The 21,788-nt window shown below is 36.7% G+C and overlaps 2 protein-coding genes across 6 annotated transcripts in view; one reads left to right on the plus strand and one right to left on the minus strand.

Annotated features, from left to right (window-relative positions):
- LOC143038028 (uncharacterized) overlaps positions 1 to 5,537 on the minus strand; it is a 22,023-nt gene extending 16,486 nt beyond the window's left edge. Inside the window, exon 1 of the mRNA XM_076206879.1 lies at positions 5,441 to 5,537. Coding sequence (XP_076062994.1) covers positions 5,441 to 5,522 — 82 coding nt within the window. The 5' untranslated portion in view covers positions 5,523 to 5,537. The remainder of the gene's footprint in view (positions 1 to 5,440) is intronic.
- A 9,429-nt stretch (positions 5,538 to 14,966) lies between these two features.
- Positions 14,967 to 21,788, plus strand: part of S2P (membrane-bound transcription factor site-2 protease) — a 42,772-nt gene continuing 35,950 nt past the window's right edge. Inside the window, exons 1-4 of one of the 5 annotated variants that reach the window (XM_076206881.1) lie at positions 15,037 to 15,166; positions 16,578 to 16,726; positions 17,942 to 18,083; positions 19,648 to 19,785. Coding sequence is in view for 1 of the 5 variants with exons in the window: in XM_076206885.1 (XP_076063000.1) it covers positions 15,092 to 15,166 (75 nt within the window). In the remaining 4 variants the exon portion in view is untranslated. Of the gene's footprint in view, positions 15,167 to 16,577; positions 16,727 to 17,941; positions 18,084 to 19,647; positions 19,786 to 21,788 lie in introns of all 5 variants that reach the window. The other 4 variants (XM_076206882.1, XM_076206884.1, XM_076206883.1 and 1 more) reach the window with 4 other exon arrangements.

Below are 21,788 nucleotides of genomic sequence, written 5' to 3' on the forward strand. Positions count from 1 at the left end.
CTTATATGCCCTCAAAAACGAATGCTTGGAAAGAGAACGAGCATATGAAAATACTAGAAGATACAAGGCATTCATTAAATGAGATACTAATGGGTGGAGGTAACCTGGTAATTATGGGGGACTTTAATTGCAGAGAAATTTGTTGGGAGGACATGACAGTGAAAGGCGGAGAAGAATTGCAACCCATCACTACCCGCGTGCAAGATTATATTCGACATGGAGTCCTGTCTCATGTGACACAGGAGGATCTAAGTTATTTCATAAAATTCTATGAACTCCTTTACCTCGCCGTTGTTTTGGGACCACATTGCTGCTCAAGTCCAAAGAACTACGGCGAGGTAAAGGAGTTCATAGAATTTCATGAAATACATTAGATCCTCCCGTGTCACTTGAGACGGGACTCCATGTCGAATATAATCTTGCATGCGGGTAGTGATGGGTCACGTTTGCCCTCGGTCACGTGAGATAGAGGATTGCTGCACATGCCGACATGGAATTCTTCCCTCTCCTGACTTCGGGTCAGTCGCCATCCTCTCTCCTTGTACATCTCATCACCTTACTTTTACCCACATTTTTCTTCAACTTCTTTCGCACATCTTCCCAAATGCCTTCACTAATGTCAAAAAGGATGCATTTATAAAATTCCTTGCAAAATGTGTAATAAATTCTATATATGTCAAATTGCTAAACCCCCAAACATAAGAATTGAACACCACAAGAAAGATGTAAAGGATGGAAACAATTCCAGTGGCATGTTCAACCAGGTTGAAATATATAATCATCCTATTGATTGGACCAACCTCTGATCCATTTATTCTAGTAATGATATGGTGATAAGAAACTTGATAGAATATAATTTGATCCACACCACCCAGGATCACAACAAAGATCTACATCACGGTTTATATAAATTGGAAGGCGGCGAAGACTTGTGTATACAATGACTCACTGGGTCAGTGAAAACACTACATACAGAAATAATGAGGAGCCGTCGGGACTAGATTTGATATTTATAACAGAACCTGAAATTGTGGATAAAATCCAATATAAGACACCAATTGGAAAGCGTGACCATATACTCATTGAGACTGAACTAAAGGAAGAAATATGGAGAGAAATGAAAAGCATGGGGAAGGAAGATTGCTATACAGCAAAACGGACTTTGGAAAACTAAAGAAATTCCTTCAGAATGCAAATTGGGAATTTTTTTACATGGAAGAGACAAAAGTGGAAGAGAACTGGGATATCTTGATGGACAATTACAATGAAAGGGTATATAGGCACGTACCAAGACATAAGCTAGAGAGAGTGTACATTAAATGCTGGTTCAACAAAAGATGCAGTGAGGCAAAAGATAGAAGGGACAGAGCTTGGAAAAGATGGAGAAAAGACAAAAAACCTGGAAAATGGCAAGTATATATAAACCACAGATATGAGTATGTAAAAGTGCGAAGAGAGGAAAAAAAGGAATCATGAAAAGGACATCATAGATAAATGCAAAGAGCAACCCAAGCTATTCTATCGATACGTGAACGGTAAACTTAGAAATAAACAGGAAATGGTGAAACTATGCCAAGGAGATATAGAATACACAGAAGAATTAGAAATGGCCGAACTCATAAATAATCACTTCAAGTCTGTTTTCACTAGAAAGCACAATATTGCGACGAGGAAAATGAAATGCGATCTCCCCCCATGAGCGAGATAATGATAATACAAAAAGAAATAATGGAACATCTATCAAACCTTGACGACAGGAAATCACATGGTCCGGATGGAATTGCAAATTGGATTCTAAAAGAATGCAAAGAAGAACTAATGAACAACATACATAACATAATAAGTTGCTCACTTAAGGAAAAATACCAAAAGACTGGAAAAATGCTAACATTGTACCAATATATAAAGGAGTAAACAAGGAAGAACCAACTAATTATAGACCGGTCATACTAACAAGCACTATAGCCAAAATTTGTGAGAAAATCATCAAGAATAGGTGGGTAAAACACCTGGAAGAAAATAATATAATAAACCCAAGACAATTTGTGTTCAGGCAAGGAAGATCATGTACCACAAACTTAACATGTTTTTACTCAAGATTAATAGACATAGTGCAAGAAAGGAATGGATGGGCTGATTGTGCCTTCCTGGACTTACAAAAAGCTTTTGACAAGGTACCACACAAAAAATTATTTAAAAGATTTGGAAATTATAGGAGGGATACAAGGGAACCTACTAAAATGGATCGAGGACTTTCTGATTGGTAGAAAGATGAGAGTAGTGCTCAGAGAAAAATATTCATGAAAGAGGTGATCAGTGGAGTTCCGCAAGGATCTGTATTGGCTCCAATAATGTTTGCTATTTATGTGAATGGCATGGATGATGATGTGCAATGTTACATGAGCTCCTTTGCAGACCACGCTAAATTGTTAAAGAAAGTAAAATAACTGAAAAGGATTGCGAATCACTACAGGAAGACCTGAATAAGGCATGGAACTGGAGTCAGAAATGGGAAGTGGACTTCAATATTAACAAGTGTAGCATAATGGAGTTTGGAAAAAGTAGAAATAGAATATCAGGACAATATAAAATTGGAATTAAGGAGGTAAAGAAAGTGGGATCCGAAAAACATTTGAGTGTAATTATCTCCAACGACTTGTCCTATGATAAACAGATAAACAAAATTGTAAGAATCCTATAACTTTCTAAGATCAATAAAAGTGGCATTTACATATTTGGATGAAGAAATGATTGAAAAAATATTGGTCACACTGATAAGGCCTAGACTAGAATATGCGGCGACATTGTAGCCACCCAGTACCAACAAGAATATAAAGAAAATATATAGAATCCAGAGAGCAGCCACAAAAATGGCCCCTGCACTTGCAAACTTGTTATATGAAGAGAGACTGGCCACTAGTCACTACTCTGTTGGTATGGAGGGCCACATAACCTTACTATTTCATGTTATTTACTACGACGAAGACATATTATGCGAGATTATACTGATAAAGATAGATAAGTAGTTTGTTACTGATTTTATTTAAATTGGGATGAAAAAAAAAAAAAAAATTGTCCGGAACAAATGTATTTTCCTTACTATAAATGAGCAAATGAAAGGCTACCGTACCTTATTATTATAATGTACAAACATAAATAATTACTTAATAATAGTTAACTGGGATCATTATCATAAGAATGATTAAACACAGACATTTTCCTGACCATTAGCAAATGAAAGGCCACCCTTGTGGGTTATTGATATCCCCGTCTGGCGACATGTGGCAACTCGCATAACACAACCCTCTCTCTGAGGGCCGCATTATATCTTATTTATTTTTAGGAGAAAGGGCCGCAATGAAAGCCTTTGAGGGCCGCAGGTTACACAGGGCTGATCTACAGAATCATGAAGGGCACAGAAATACTGGATAGAGAGAACTTGTTAAACTGGGATAAGAGAAACACAAGAGGAAATGGAAAAAAAAAACATAGTTATAGAAGAGATCTGAAGAAAAACAGTTTTCCACATAGAGTGGTGGACTCTTGGAACAAACTGGACGTAAAGATATTGTGCGCAAAAACCATTCATGAGTTTAAGAGCAAACTAGACACTGCGAAATTTAAAGGCAGGACACCGCGGGCGTAGCTCCCCTTCCCGTAAAATACAACTAGGTAAATACAACACACACACACACACACACACACACACACACACACAGAGCTGAAATGATTACAGTATCGCTGCGCTGCGGGTTGTTACTCCAACTCTCGTGGGCGGGGAGCTGGGTGGTGTGTTTGCATGTAAGGTCACATTATTACCCATAGATCGGTCATACGAACTCTGAGCTCTCATCCGGGGGGTTAATAATCGTCGATCACGAGTCCAACACGTGATCCAAGACTATGGTGAATCACACACACACACACACACACACACACACACACACACACACACACACACACACACACACACACACACACACACACACACACACACACACACACACACACACACACACACACACACACACATTACACGACTCGGTGGCGCGGTTGGTAGAGCACTGGACTGGGAAATACTGTGGTGCTCACAGTACCTGGTTCGAATCCTGCCCAGGGCCGAAATTATTTCGGTATCGCTGCGCTTTGGGTCGTTACTCTGACTCTCGTGGGCGGGGAGTTGGGTGTGTGTGTGTGTGAAAGGTCATAGCATTACCCATAGATCGGTCATACGAGCTCTGAGCTCTTTTCCGGGAGGGAAATAGCTGTCGATCGCGAGTCCAACACGTGATCCAAAGACCAAGGTACACACACACCCCTCGAGCGTAGCTCCCCCTCCTGCAAAATACAGCTAGGTAAATACAATTAGGTAAATACACACAAACAAACACCTCACAGTCGACCTATGTGGAAAGATACATGAGGATAGCAGTAAAGGATAAGGTTTCAAGATTTCTTTATCTTTACGACTGCTGCATATCACCAAAAAACGTAGCAGCAGACATCGTTGAAGCATCGTGTTGGTACATATCTGCCTTATGTTTAATCGATGGAAACAGTTTTATGGCATTTAACATAAAAATTGGCATGTAGTATGGTGCATGAAACAACGATGTTGCCTTGTTGAAGGCAACATGTCTCTTGGTTGAAAGTTGTACTTTACGTGTTGAAAAACAGGAAAATTGCATGTTACATATGTTGCCTACACCCTCCCCCCTCGGTGGAAATATCTTTTATGTACGTATTTGTGGACAGAAAGCTGTAGCCTATCTCTTTATCTTTCCGAGCGTATCTTGGTGACATTTATAGCATCTTAGCCAAGAGATACCTGTCACTCTTTTTTTTCTCTGCATTCTTGACCTTTGCCCTGTTGCTCATCGTGCGCAATAAACAAAAATATAACTGATTCCAACAGGTTTCTTCCCCAACCCCTTCCACAACTTCTGAAAATTCATGACTTTTATGGATATTTTGAAGCAGTATATACTAGATATTTTCATAATCTACAAAGTCGAAATAAGTATTTTTTTTCTCACACAGGTAGGATGGGAGTGAAATACAAAGATAAAACTCGCTCATGTGGGGTTAGCTATTGATCCTCCTCGACTATATGTCGATGGCCTGGTACATAAAAGAAATTATTCATATTAGTGATCTGCAATAATGTGTCCCCTTCATGTAAATATAAATCATATACATTATGGTCAAATGTGCAACTGCACAATTTTCTGAAGAACTTAGAAAGAAAATTAGAATAATAGCCTGTCGAGGTGTGAGGGGGAATTTTTAAGAGGCTGCATCGCAGAACTTTCAAGTGAAGTAATTGATTTATGAATGTTATATACGCAGCAAATAGCTGTTATCTAGGTCACGGTAAGAATTTTCAGGTACTGTGATAGTATAATTTTTGTGCGAAAATACTGAGTGAGACCAAGCTTACCTACGTCAGGAGAGGGAAGAATTCCATATTGGCGTGTGCAGCAATCCTCTATCTCACGTGACCGAGGGCAAACGAGACCCATCACCACCCGCGTGCAAGATTATTCGACTTGGAGTCCCGTCTCATGTGACACGGGAGGATCCGATGTATTTCATGAAATTTGATGAACTCCTTTACCTCGCCATAGTGCTTTGGACTTAAGCAGTACTACGGCGAGGTAAAGGAGTTCATCAAATTTCATGAATTACATAAGATACTCCCGTGTCACTTGAGATGGGACTCCAAGTCGAATATAATCTTGCACGCGGGTGATGATGAGTCACGTTTGCCCTCGGTCACGCGAGAGAGAGGATTGCTGCACACGTCAACATGGAATTCTTCCCTCTCCTGACTTCGGGTCAGTCGCCATCACCTTACTTTCACCCACAGTTTTCTTCAACTTCTTTCGCACATCTTCCCAAATGCCTTCACTAATGTCAAAAAGGATGGATTTACAAAATTCTTTGCAAAATGTGTAATAAATTCTATATATGTCAAATTGCCAAACCCCCAAACATAAGAATTGAACAGCACAAGAAAAATGTAAGGGATGGAAACAATTCCAGTGGCATATTCAAACAGGTTAAAATATATAATCATCCTGTTGATTGGATCAACCTCCGATCCATTTATTTTAGTAATGATATGGTGATAAGAAACTTGATAGAATGTAATTTGATCCACACCACCCAGGATTACAACAAAGACCTACACCTCGGTTTATATAAACTGGATAATTCTATGTGTCAACAAATATGTAAATAATTATGAAGGTAATATCTGAATCGTAAGGGGCCTCATGTGGCCTCGAGACGCCCCCGTCAGTCTCCATGGGGTCTAGCCTAATGTATAGTTTGTCCCCTACGTCACTCCAGGGGGTCCCAAAGCGGGACTGGCGTCTCACCTAATTACCTTCCCACATTCCTCTGTGGATGCATACATACATACATACATACATACACACACACACACACACACACACACATATATATATATATATATATATATATATATATATATATATGTATATTCTTGTAATCCCCCCTTTCCATGTACTTTGCACTGGATGTAATATACGAAAGCGCTTTGCTTCGTTTAGTTTCTCTTTCCCAGTGGTCACTCTTGCATAATTGAATACAAGTTACTAGTGTTTCTTATTACAAAAGATTACAGAGGTGGAGTATGCCGACATGAGACCTTTTTTGTCCATAACTAGGTCGGATGCGAAAAATTATAATAATGATAAATAAATAAACACACACACACACACGCATATATATATATATATATATATATATATATATATATATATATATGTATACCACTTAGACAAAATGTAGTGGCACGTTTGTAGATAATAATCATGAAAAACCCACAGTCGGAATAAAAGGAAACTTAGAAGAAAGTATAACTTCTATATTTTGGCTAATAGCTATAGCCTTCTTCAGGAAAGTACAGGTTACAAGAATTTGCAGAGTCATAAGTACAATTGAGATATGAATAGAAGGGGAACACGCAGAGCTAAAAATAGGACAATCCGTTACGCAGAGGTGAGGGGATGTGTGGGTGGAGGTGTGAGGTCAGAAGGGAAGCGGGGTCAAGATTGGTGAGGGAGCGGGATCATTAGGGTAAAAATTCTTAACCAAACGGCTCACAACTACCCGTGAGATTATGTCCGGAGACCATTGACCTTTAGAAATATTCAAGTTTGGACATTCTTCGATTAAGGCTGATTCAACAATTTTTCTTCTAAAGCTACAGTTGGAACTTAAACAAAATTTTGACCTTGTCCCAGTCAAGACTGTGATTTTTTATACTGGCATGTTGGAACACAGCGTAATATTCCTGGGCATACTTAATGGATTGTTTTGTGCTCCGTTAACCTGGTATTAAGATCTCTTCCGGTCTGACGAAGGTACACTAAATCACAATATTTACAAGGAAGGCTATACACTCCTGTGGCCTCATTTCCCTTTAACCTTTGATGAACATTAACAATTTGTTTGTGTACAGTGTTATGGTAATGGTAGGCAACTGTGAGACGCTTGTTGGGAATTAGTTTAAAAGAATGACTGATAGAGTTACAATAGGGGATTTTTAAAACATCTTTGAAAGAGGGTTGTATGATGGGAACTGAATTTTTATGGTGGCTGGCTCTAGCCTTGCTGAGGGTTTGATCCAGGAACCGGGACGGGTATGCCAACTTCAAAAGTTGCCTTTTGATGAAATCAATCTCCCGGTCCAAGAATCTAGGACTATAAATCCTAAAAGCTCTCAAGAAAAGGCCGGAGGCAGCACTCTTCTTGACTTTGTTGGGATGATTGGTGTAGACTGCACCTTCTTTAGAAAAAAAAGCTTCTGCTTCCTAGGTTTTCATGCTATCTGACAATCGGTAACTGCACTAATCGACGGTTTCACACTACTCTAGTACATACCTTACATTCAGTCACATCCTCTAACACTCGATCAGAGGCGATTCTTTTTCTAACTATAATGAACATTTAGTTTCCCAAGCGCGTTCTATCGCAACTGTGATTACAATCGTCCTCTTGCATTATTGCGAGGAAAATAATGACATCATCAAATAGTCATGTGTACTTGTGTATTTTCTTAGTTTGTATGCGCCTTTTTGATCATGAGAAACCAGTTAAAGTTAGCAAAACATATTTCTCTTATTTCTATAATGTTTATTAAATTGCATTAATTCCATACAATCAATGGATAGGTCTAAAGTGGGTTCGACATTCACCGGGTCATGCCGTTCAACATGGTGACGATCTTTGTACGTCGGAATTCAGCCAAATCCGGTGTTTCAGTTTTGGGTAATGTCCCGGCTAAGCATAGACAATGTTTTGGAATTAAGGGCTCAGAAACCAGCATGAAGAGGGTCCCCTTCGATCGAGACCCCATTCAGGCAAAAAAGTTCTATTCTATTTGCCTGTTCTTTCTAGGACCTAGCTCTGGGTGCGAAGTTCGTATGAATAAACTTTTTGAAACAGTTCGATTGTGTATGCGGGCAGCCTGCCAATTATAAAAAATATTACGTAATTATTAGTTCCTATCGTAACAGGGATTGCCATAAATATGAATAAAAACTTGTGGCAGCCAGAATAAAAGGAACAGTATCACCCTACACGGGTAAGGGAGGTTATCAGGTTATAATTTCACATGTTTTATACTAAAACTACAGTTGCAGTTATTCAATAAAAAATCCATTAGATTGTATTCATACAGTTAACCTCATTATGATCAAAACAGGTTTGAAGGGTTTTTCATTCATATACTCCTGTTTAAAGATAAAAACAGATATAAATGCCTAGGAAGTTGTTGGTTGTACTACACTTTAGTTCTTCGCAATGAAAAAAGTAAGTATATCACCATAGTTTTCGAGTATTTTTACATCGTGACACAAAAAATGTGTTATAGGTAGTATCATGAACATTAATGAACCTCTGCAAGCTGATGTGAAGACAATATGGAAAAATACAGATAACAGAATTGATAACAGATACTTAAGATTAACGTGTTTACAGAGTATGCACTGAAAATAGGTTTAAAGGTCATCAAGATGAAAATTACATATACGCTATAAATCCAACGCCGCAGAAAAAGAAAGACTGAAGAACTGAGTCGTTCTTATAATTACGACCACAATCTGTGGTCTCAATATTAAGAACTATACCCGTTGCACTGAGAACTGGCCGTTAGGGCGGAGCACCGGGAGTTCCCCTGTGGTGCCACATCTAATTATTTTATAATTTTATTTTATTTTATAATTCTATTTTATAATTTTATAATGTTGCCACATATGATTATATTATAATTTTTGTCACACACCACCACTGAGATAAAAATCAAAGCAATGTTTTCTATACAAAGGTTTCGTTTCTTCGAGTCTAGACATGGCATATGGAAAAGAGAGAGCGACGTTGCCGCTACATCTAATCTCTGGCCCCGCCCCCCTCACACTGCATTCAGAAATCATTGCATCCACACGCACGTTCTCGCCATGGATGCCCATGTGTGGCAACACCGGGAAATCTCCTAGCCCCTCCTTATCGGTCATTTCTCCTTGCGCTGACTATAGTCAGTTTTTGTCTTTTTTTCTCTGACAATGAGTTTTTAGTTCATTTTATGTGTTTGCTACATTTGCTTTGTTTATATATATATATATATATATATATATATATATATATATATATATATATATATATATATATATATATATATATATATATGTTTGAGTAGTGTGGCAAGATATTTTATTTGAGGTACATTGAATTATACGCTATAGAAAATTGGGCTCTGATTAGTCTTCAACAGGGCCCTCACATAAGGGGGGGAGGGGCGCATATGCACTGGTGCGGCACTCTAGTGGGACGACAATATTCTACCTTGGACGATGCTGACAAATGCCCACGATGCTGACAAATGCCCACAAATGCCCACGATGCTGACAAAATAATAATAATAAAAAAGTCAAAGATATCCTGAATATTTTACCGTAACTAACGACTTTTGCGTAAGAATCAATAATATATGAAATAATTTCCCTTATCCTTTCTGCACTAGGGACATTAAAGACAATATTTAAAACCTGTTTAATTATTTTGCAAGCCAATAGCTAAAATAGGTAGTAAGGGATGGTGGAAGAGGGAGGTGATGATGGTGGGGAGGGGGCACTGAGAACTTTGCCCCGGGGCGTCCTTTAGGCATTAAAGTCTGGTTTTCGATGAAGATTTTCAAATCTTCTGAATATATCTCTAGCATGGAGAGGTAAATAAATAAATAGATAGATAAATAAATAAATAAAAATAAATAAATAAATAAACAAATAAATCAATAAAATAAGATAAAGTAAAATAGAATAATAGTAAATAAATTAATTACCGGAAGAAGCCATCTAATGGGTGAAACATTTTCGCTTATCACAGCAGTTTCAACTATAACAGTTACATAAAAAATTAGATTATAAAGGCAGAGGGTATTGTAGCTCCGGTGAGAAGAAAAAAGTGTTGGTGAGTTTGTCTTTTTTATTTGTAAGGTAAAACTGAACTGATTTTAATTTTTTTTTTCTTCTGCCTAGTTGAGTCCCAGCGGCTCTAGCCGATTTAGCGACTGTCTTTTAATTTTCCTGTACAGAAGGAACATTCATTGTATAGGAGGGAAGTTACTCATGTGAGATGGGAAATTGGATAGATGGGAGGTGATTAATGAGGTTGAGCGTGTGTGTGTGTGTGGGCGGGTTCAGGTTAAAGCTGCTTTACAGCTCTTTCTGCTCTTTCTGAAATAAGAATAATGTCATCCAATCTTAGGTGGTTCAAATATTCGCCATTAATCTTCAAACCTTTCTCTTCCCAACTCAGCCTTCTGAAAATATCTTTCAAGCAAGTTGTAAATAATTTGGGTAAAATGGTATCGCCTTGCCGTACTCCTCTCTCGATCTTGATCTTTTCTGTAGCTTTATGTAGTCGAATTATAGCGGTACCTTTCGCATGTTTTTATAGTCTTACGATCTGTTCGTTTGTACACTGCTTGCGTATCGAGTTTAGTATTGCTATTTGTTCTACCGAGTCAAATGCCTTCTCGTAATCTACAAAAGCTAAACAGAGGGGTATATTGTGTTCTGTCGTTTTCTCGACTAGTTGGTTTATCGCCTGAAAATAATCTAGAGTTAAAAGTGTCTTACACAAACATAGATGGTTTAATAACAGGTTTGACGAACTGAATGATTACCTGAAGCAAAAAGAACCGGATATAATGGGAATTGTAGAGACAAAACTGAAAGGTCCACTACCGCCCAACAGTGTAGGACATGGTGCATATAATTATTGGATTAGAAACAGAGAGGTAAAACAAGGGGGTGGAGTTATGTTCCTGACTATGAAGGATGTAAATGTGAGGAATATCACATAGGGAAAGAATAGAGTAGAGATGATTATGATGGAAGTGGAGGACAGGGATGGGAAGAGTAGGAAGTTTGTAGTAAATTATGTGCCTCCTAAAACGGCCTCGTGGGAAGAGAGAGAACACAAAAGTATGTTAGAAGACACAAGGATAACACTAAATAGGATAATGGAAGATGGAGGAAGAACAGTTATAATGGGTGACTTTAATTGTAAAGAAATCTGCTGGGAAGAGATGACAGTGAACGGTGGAGACGACCTATGGGGAAATGTACTACTTGATATGATTATAGAACATACAATGACGCAATGTATACAAGAGAATATTAGGTATAGTAATGAGGAAGAACCATCGAGACTAGACCTAAAAATCACATCAGAACCCGAAATAATGGAAAAGATTGAATATAAGACACCAATAAGTAAAAGTGACCACATATTGGTTGAACAGGAACTAAATGAGGAAAAATACATGGAAAAATGAACAATATAGAAAGGGAAGATTGATGTATGAAAAAAATTATAAGATAAGAGAATTCTTTCAAAAAGCAGACTGGGAAAGAATACAAAAGGAGGAAACAACAATAGAAGAGAAATGGAAAAAATTTGACAAAAATTTATAAAGGAGTGGAAAAGTATGTTCCCAGACAAAAGCAAGAAAAAGAATATGCAAAGTAATGGTACAACAAAAGATGTAGGGAGTTAAATGAGAAAATGGATAAAACTTGGATAAAATGGAAAAAAGACAGAAGACCTGAAAATGGAAAATAAATACTAGTTATAGAAATGAATATGTACAAGTGTGCAGAGAAGAAAAGAGAAAATACGAAAAAGATGTCATAGAAAAATATAAAGATAAACCAAAACTAGTTTATAGATTTGTAAACAACAAACTGAAAAACAAACAAGAATTAGAGAAACTACGACAAGGAGGAGTTGAATACACAGAGGAAATAGAAATGGCAGAAATTATGAACAAGCATTATAAATCGGTGTTTACGAGGGAGAACATACAACCTAGAGATATCGAATGGGAGGAGAAAGTCCCCCCTATGAAAGAGATAGAAGTATCAAAGAATGAAATAATGAATCACTTGAGTAATCTCGATGTCAGAAAATCGCATGGACCAGATGAAATGGCAAACTGGATTTTGAGAGAATGCAGGAATGAACTAACAGACAAAATACGTAGCCTAAAAAACAGTTCATTGAAAGAGGGAAAAGTTCCAGAATATTTGAAAAGAGCAAATATTGTACCAGTATATAAAGGGGACAACAAGGAAGACCCTACTAATTATAGACCGGTCTCTCTTACAAGTACGATAGCTAAGATATGTGAAAGAATTATCAAAAGTAGATGGGTAAGGCATTTGAAAAAAAAAAAAACAACGTACTAAATCCAAGGCAATTTGGATTTAGACAAGGACGATCATGCGTCACAAACTTAATGTGTTTCTATTCGAGGCTGATAGATGCAATACATGAAAGAGATGGATGGGCTGATTGTGCATTTCTAGACCTGAAAAAAGCTTCGATATGGTGCCACATAAGAAGTTGCTAAAGGAATTAGAAACTGCAGGAGGAATACAGGGCAAACTACTGAAGTGGATGGAAGACTTCTTACATGAAAAAAAAATGAGAGTGGTGATAAGAGACAAACACTCTAATTGGGATGAATTGATAAGTGGCGTTTCACAAGAAACAGTTCTGGCCCCAATAATGTTTGATATATATATATATATATATATGTATATATATATATATGTATATATATATATATATATATATATATATTAATGATATGGATAAAGGAATTGAAAGTTATATGAGCTTCTTTGCGGATGATGCAAAATTGTTGAAAAAAGTGAACACTGAAGAAGATTGTGAGTCGCTACAGAGAGATCTCAACAAAGTATGGGAATGGAGTAGGAAGTGGGAGATGGAATTCAATATTAAGAAGTGTAGTGTAATGGAATTTGGAAGAAAAAAAAAAGAATAGTGGGATCATATATATTGGGAGAAGAAATTAAAAAAGTAGAAAATGAGAAGGACCTGGGAGTCATTATTATGAATAATATGTCCCTTGATAGAAACATATAAGCAAGATTTTTGGAGAAACTTATAATTTACTAAGAACAAAGTGGCATTTACATACTTGGACGAAGAAATGGTGAAGAAAATACTAGTCACTATATATGACCAAGATTGGAATATGCAGCGACGACGTGGTCACCAAGTAAAAAAAAAAAATGTATAACAAAACTTGAAAGAATACAAAGAGCAATTACGAAATTGGCACCAAAACTCTCAGAACTATCATATGAAGAGAGACTAGCAAAACTTGAGCTACAGACATTAGATCAAAGAAGAGAGGAGACTTGATAACTATTTATAGAATCATGAAAGTCATAGAAACTATTGATAGAGAGGATCTAATAAAATGGGATAGTAGAAATATAAGAGGACACGGAAAGAAAATAAAGGCAGTTATAGAAGAGACCTGAAAAAGAACAGCTTTCCCCACAGAGTAATAGACATTCGGGACAAGTTAGATGAGAAAGTGGTGTGGGCAAAAACAATACAGTCTAGATAAAATGAGGTATGAAGACTGGCTACCACGAGCATAGCTCCCCTTCCCGTAAAATACAACTAGGTAACTACACATCCACTGTCCAGGGATTTTGAGACATCTTAGATAAGAATCATTTATTGAAATGGGACAATGGAAAAACAAGAGGACACGAAAAGAAACTCAAAAAAGATAATTACAGAAGAGATCTGAAAAAAGCTTCCCACACAGAGTGACACCTGGAACAAATTTAAGAAAAAACTTGATACTGAAAGATACAAATACGGGTCAGTACGAGCATAGCTCCCTTCCCGTATAATACAACTAGGTAAGTATATATATATATATATATATATATATATATATATATATATATATATATATATATATATATATATATATATATATATATATATATATATATGTATATATATATATGTATATATATATATATATATATATATATATATATATATACATATTTATATATATATATATATATATATATTTATATATATATATATATATATATATATATATATATACATATACACACCTCAGTTATGCGATTGTGCGAGTCATGATATGGCATGAGGGAAGCTTTTATTCAGCACTACACGCGGAATGGATGATTGATTGATTGAAATACCTTCCACTGTATCAAAATGGAGATGCCAATAAACTAGGAAAAAACAATTCCAATTAGATAAAAAGAAATATATAAAAATAAATCGAAGGTGATTTTTAGACTTCACACCACACAGTATCTTGTTTAATGTCTATAGATGTATAGTTGTTTGTTTATTGCATACTTTACTCTTGTACTTCACTCCATGAGATGAAGTTGTCAAATATTGACTGAAGAGTGATCACGATGACATGTCATATGTTTCTATTATTATCTAGCTGGTCTTTAGTAGTTTATGGGGGTATCTAAGAGCTTTTGAATACTTAATTGTCACAGTTGTTTATAAAACAGTTTTATGATTATTTGCTATATGTCTTAATACATGAGGCATTTGTCATCATTCTCATGGTAGTCGGTATATCATCTATCACAAACACAGTTAAAACACAATATTGTTGTTTTGGTTCTGCGTATGCTTTCGTCAACGAAAAGTTGAAGTAGTCCTAGTAATGGATGTTCCATCAATTCTAATAACAATAATACTTCTCCACGCGGCAGTATATTTCATTGACCAATTCTTGAAGGTTTGTACGAGTTGTTCGAAATTTGCTTGTGAAAGACCACTATGTAATAGTATCGTAGGGGAAAGATTATTGACTAGGCTAGGACATCTATTCTAGCTAGGTCAACATGAAAATGGAATTCATGATATTTGAGCTGAAGTAGTTCTCATGGGATGCAAAAAGTCGCTATGAGTATAATGCAATTTGAATTATCCATCTAGCTGCCCTTGTTCTCGAGATATTGCATTTTGAATGGAATTAAATCGGGCCTATTTTCTCCCCGGAAATCGGGCCGAAACGTGCGGTCTGACGAATCGCCGATCGAACGTAAACAATGACGGTTTTTGCTGACAGGCACAATTTTATATAAAAATTTAGCATATGGTTGCATTATTTGACATATTTTCTTTAAGATGTGTGATTTCCATGTAACTTGATCATAGAATTACGTTTTTATCCTCTGCAAAATTACCCACCACAGCTACGAATACCTTCAAATTACATGAAAATCACACATTTTAAAGAAAATAGTTTGAATAATTCAACTATATGCAAGCTATTACACTAATAACACAATAGTAACAAACTTAATAGTGTAGTTTGATCCATACCACCAGTGATCATAGATAGCGGGCAGGACGAATCGTAGCTGTGGTCCGTAATATTACGGAGGATAAAAACGTAACTTCTCTTTGATCAAATTACATGAAAATCACACATTTTAAAGAAAATAGTTCAAATAATTCAACTATAAGTCTATTACGCTAATAACATAATAGTAAGAAACTTAATAGAGTGAAGTTTGATAAGATGGCGGGTTGATGTTGATGTTGTTATCCGATAATCCGACCCGATAGAAAAAAAAACTAATTAATACCTCCGATTTCTCAGCTCTACCGTAACACGCTGCCTTTATTTTGGTATTAGAATAATCCGCGATACTAGTAGTTTTTCTTTATTATGGTCAGTTGCCACAACCGTAAATATGTTAGCTCATCTTTTACGTTGAAACATATGCCAATTTTCGATTTGCTGCGGAATGCAGGCCGCCATGTTTATCTTATGTTTTTATTGACCGACATGTAACTGATGATGTGAATGTTTGAAATTTACTACGATCGTAGTAAATACACTCACACAACATTTTTATTAATTAACTTTCCCGCGGTATATAAATTTGGCCGTTTGAATGGCGTGCGCATAAAATGACGCGCTATTGTGCTCGTCATCGACGGTGGCGCCTCTGGTGGTGTTTGACCTACCTATCTAAGCCGTCTAAGGAGGACAAATGGGATGTATTCTTACACTACCCAAATGAATTACACGTATATTTATTATTTGTCTTGATAACTTTATATTGAAGAGTAAATTAACAAGTTATGGAAGGGGAGTATGTATTAGTGAATGAATAAACAGTAACTTATGCCAACAGGAAGAAACTGTCTCAGTCCTGAGGTATCAATCAATGATTCAATCCATTGGCGTTGCCCCAGGTCTTTCAAGAAATTTGCGGCTCCAAAGTAACCGGCAACGGCAATCGGCTTATCCTACAAGTCTTTCAAGGGAGATTGTGTTGCTTGGGTAAGGTGGGTGTAGGGTGAGGGGTTTAGTGTCTGTGTAGTGATTTAATTTGAATCAATTTGATTCTACAACCAGGTCTGTGTTGGTACTAATTCAGTGCTAGGTGGTGGGCTGAATGTAGTTGTGCCAGTATGACTCTTGCTGATTATGGGAGAGGATTTATCTTTTTGGGCAAATGTTTGGGATAATCAGATGTAGTATAGAATTAGGGGATTATTCTTGTATTTTTTTGGTGATTCATGTGTATGATTTTATGGATGTGTTATGTGATATAAGCTGTTAAAGCTTATTATAAACAATTGAAGATATTTGAGTTGTTTGCTGCTGGAGTTGTTATTTTGTTGATTTAATGTGGTTATGCTCTAATTATATAACGAGATGGACACTCCAGGAGTATGCTGACCCTATCTGACACATGATTTGCACCCTCACCATCCAATTGCAAGTGAGATTACCAACAATATATTTTGTAACCAAAAATTTAAATTACCTAAGTCTGAATATACAAGGGATTGTTAGGGCTCTATTTTGTTGTATCTGGCATGGAAAAGGTGGTGAAGCAAATCATATTGACAGGTGGTACCACTATCTGTACTCTAGGAATATCATAAGAGGGATAGGTAGAATTGAGGGCTCTTATAACTGTGACCTATTTTTATGTACTGTTGTACAGGGAGGATTTAGGTTTTTGAGTATAGATAGTCAAGTGGGGTAGTTGTAGTGCATCTGATTTTTATTTTTAACGGTTTGTTTTGTGTTGTTTATATGGTGTCTTTGATGTCCTTACTATTGGGAGTAATGCTGTGGAAGCATAGTCAAGTGAAGTTCCTATGAGCTGCATTATAAACTAATTACTGCTTCTTTCTGCTGGCCAAAACCTGTGCTCGGCACTAACCTTAGTTTGTTTAGTTTTTTGTTAGTTTTCACATTGACCTTTCTCTTTGCACATCAGATATCTTTGAATGGTCAGTACCGGTAATACCAGACCTACATCTTAGTAACTACTTCCCACTTTTCCTTACCCCCTATACAAGCTACTCCCCCCTCACATCCTTGATGGTCCCTTTCCTGTGCAAATTTGAAAACCTTTCAAACATCATACACAATGATAACAATAGAAAGCCATCTAACAATTGACAAATACTAGCTTATCTTACAAACTACTTAACATTAGCAACACTTTTATCAGTTAAAACCTCATTATCTTTGTCACAGAGTGAGTCCTCTGGCTGGAATTCATCTTGCACCACATCTCATAGAACATAGATGATGGCCTTCTACCACCTTCAGAGACACCCAACCCGGGAATATTCTATACGTTTAAAAGAAGAGCAAGATTACAAATCTGCCAAATAATGTGCTAAGCATACCAAAACTTATGGCAAACCTATATATCAAGGATCCTCTCAAACCTCAATAAATATGGAGGGAAAAAATCTCTAACAAATCACCCATATACTCTCATGTTTTCTAAATCAGTGGTTAAACCATATCTTCACCTCACCCAAATAGTTGAAACAACAGCAAAAACAGTGTTCCATATGTCTAGCCACACAAACCACAGATCTAAATTCATATAATAAAAAACTGCCCTTGAATTACAGCCACGACCAGACTTTACACCAATTATTCGCAGAAGTGGAATACTACACTACCCTCTCCAACAATATGGAGAGGGAGGTGTAGTATCCCCATCATAACTTTCCCTAAACAGGAAAAAAGGAAACCTCTCCTAATAGCTACTGCCCAATTGCCCTTACAAATTACCTCTACAAAACCTCTGAATTTTTTTTTTTTTATCTCATTCCAATTCTCATGGCAGTTTGAATGTCATTCTCTGATATCACCCTTTCAAACAGGCTTCCAAAATGGCTTGAGCAATACAGACATCATGGTATAAACAGAAACAATAATCTGCACTGCATTTGTCAACAAACTGTCCGTTCATTACTTGGAAAAACATATGACCTAGCCTGGAAATAGTGGGTACTATAACTATACCACCTGGAATTTTGGGAGCTTTGCCCACTTTCAAATCTCAATTCCAAACATGTAGAGTATTCCAAGTATACAAAAGAACAACTCTATCCTCACCACAAGAAGAATTCCCCCAAGGAAGTGTTCTCGGTATTCTTTTCAACATAGTAATTGATGACATAATTAACAAATCCCCACCAAAATAATCACTAGCCTGTATTTTGACTATCAAGCTCTGTTCTCTGCCAGAACCCACCCTCCTCATTCCTATTTTATATCTTCTCCAAAAAGCCATAACCCAAGTAAACCAATGGGCAGACCATAAATTCCATTTCTCTGCCTCAAGTCAGTCAGCATGCATTTCTTTAGACAGTGCTGCTGCAGGTACTCCATTAATACAACTAGGAAACAGTACCCTCCCACTGATAGCACAGACTTGATTTCTGGACCTGATACTTGACAATAGACACACCTGGAGTCTGTCTTAACATCTAAAAGCAACTTGCCTCTGAGCTTGTGATCTAAAATTGGTACCATACACAAGTTTGGAGGGTAGACTAATCTGTACAAAGTCAAAATGAATTGACTCCAAAAATCATTGTTTTTGAGAAAATTTATGATAAATATTTGAATGCTCCTTGCTTTTTTGCTACTTTGATCTGCATCTTGTGGTTTTGCTAACCTGTGGATTGACATTAGAACTGGTGCTTTATGGTGTTATATTTCCACAAAATGTGAAGCAAATAGTCAATGTGTTATGCCTTCCGATAATGTAGAAAACATGTGGAGTTAAATCCAGTCTGCTTGTTGATATTCTGATATAATGGTGGTAAGACAGGATTAACCCACTAGAATAAGGTTTGTCTCTTTCTACTGATTCCATAGATACCAAAATTACAAATAACAACATTTTGGAGTTAATGCCTACTGCCTTTTTATGGCAGAGATGGTCAGTGGAACCTACATCAGGCCCTCATACAGAGCAAACTGAACTATGGATGATCAAGTCTACTCCTCAACCACACATGCAGCCTAATGAATACTAGATTCTGTACACTACCTCAACCTACGTCTCAGCACAGGTACTTTTTGTGGCACTTCACTAAAAAACTTGTATGAAGAAAGGAGCTCCTTACTGGATATCAACTGATCCCTGACATCACTAATATAGCTCTGCCACATCAAGAGTATCTCTACTAACCCAGTCTTCCACACCATCTATGCAGTCCATAAAGAATGTAACAAGTATTCACACAGTGCCCACTTAATCACTAGAAATATCCGACAAAGTCCTTTTCATGACGATGTCTACCCAAGCCCCCTGGGTGCTTCCTCCAGAACATTGCCTTATCTTAGACCAAAAAAAAAAAAAAAAAGATAATAATAATAATAATAAATAAATTTAAAATAATAAAGTAATTTTATAGGAATCTTTCTCCCACCCATTCACTCATTCATCAGCTGTTATCATAATTATCAACACCTGCTTCAACCTCAGAGTAGATTATACAGCAGGGTCCCATAACATCTGGATCTCTCACCTCTCATTGCCTTGGTATTCATCTCTGAACTCTCTGCCATCCATGCTACCCAACTGATATATATTATCCATGACTTTCTCCCTTGTATCCTCTGTAATCATCTCAGATATGCAAAGTGCTTATACAAGTAATTTCTACCCTCAAGTCCTGCAATACAGTGGTCTAAAAATCCATTTATGGGTCATACAAATCCCCATTCCATCATAATCTTTCATCAAATCCATTAAAGCCCAAAAAACATCCTTACCTTTTGCCAAAAACTTCTCACATATATGCCTTACTACAAAAATTTGATCCACACATCATCTGTCTTTCCTAAACACACACTGTTCTTCCCCAAATATACCCTCTTATTTAACAATCACCCATATGCCTTTCAAACTACATTCAACAAACTGATTCCTCTGAAACTACTACATTCATATTTGTTCCCTTTTATTTTGTAAAGTGGAATTATATGAGCACTCCTCCAGTTCTGGGGCACATTCTCTTCACTTAGGTATACAATAAACAACTACACTAATTAATCTGCCATAACAGTTCTTTCTTTTGTCAGACACTCCACATACCCATCCAACCCAGATGCCTTACTAGTTTTCATAATTTTCAATGCTCTTTGTATCTCATCTTTTTCTGTGGCCCTTTCATTTTTTTACCCATTGCAGCTATTTTCCTAGCACCTACTGCCACAGTCAATCCCTCCCTAACCTCCTACACATTCAATAATACTCTGAAATACCTTACCCATCTTCCCATTAGTGCTTGACTTCTGTTAACATCTGTCCATCTGCACTCATTACCTTTTCCTTTCTACCTGACTTAACCTCCCTCATTCTCTTCACTTCTTTTCAGAACATCTTTTTATTGTTCTCAAAATCCTCTATCAAACTCCTACTGATTTTTACATCTGCCCTCTTCTTTGCCTCTCTCATTTTACAATTAGTTTTTCTCTTCTTTTTGTATTTCTCATATCTCATATCCTGTTGTTCAACCTTGCAACCAATACTCATATGCTTGCTTCTTCTCTTTGACCACCATTTTCACCTCTTCATCCCACTGTTTATTACCTCTCCCTCTGTTTCCTCTCATCCTCCTCATCCCTCATACCACATATCCCTACTAGTAATTCTTGCAATGTTCAAATTGAAGTTCCTTAATTTAGCCAAGCACAGAGTAGAAGTTATAGTCATGGTTTAGTTTAACCTGTAACCTTTATATATCTTATTTTTTTTAATTTATAATTATTTGTTTTATTTAATTTACTAATCTCATTTCTTGTAGAAAAATTCACTGGCTTTATGGCACTGGCTGCCAGAATAAAATGAAATTCAACTACTGAATCCACTGTGTTTTGCCAGTACTATAATCTAAACTTTTAAATGTAAAAGTTTAATAAATCAGCAAATCGTTAAATTTAGAAGAAAAAAATTATGAAGTCCTTGTAAATTGAATTAAGTTCCTTGATTAGAATTTATTGGTGTCAAGATGCTGATTGCTTGGTGCTTTGGCTTTATCCTGTATTTGATTATTATTTTATCTAAGTC

Source organism: Oratosquilla oratoria, chromosome 23 (genome assembly GCF_046742065.1).
Source record: "Oratosquilla oratoria isolate Oo_2021 chromosome 23, ASM4674206v1, whole genome shotgun sequence".
Classification (NCBI taxonomy): domain Eukaryota; kingdom Metazoa; phylum Arthropoda; class Malacostraca; order Stomatopoda; family Squillidae; genus Oratosquilla; species Oratosquilla oratoria.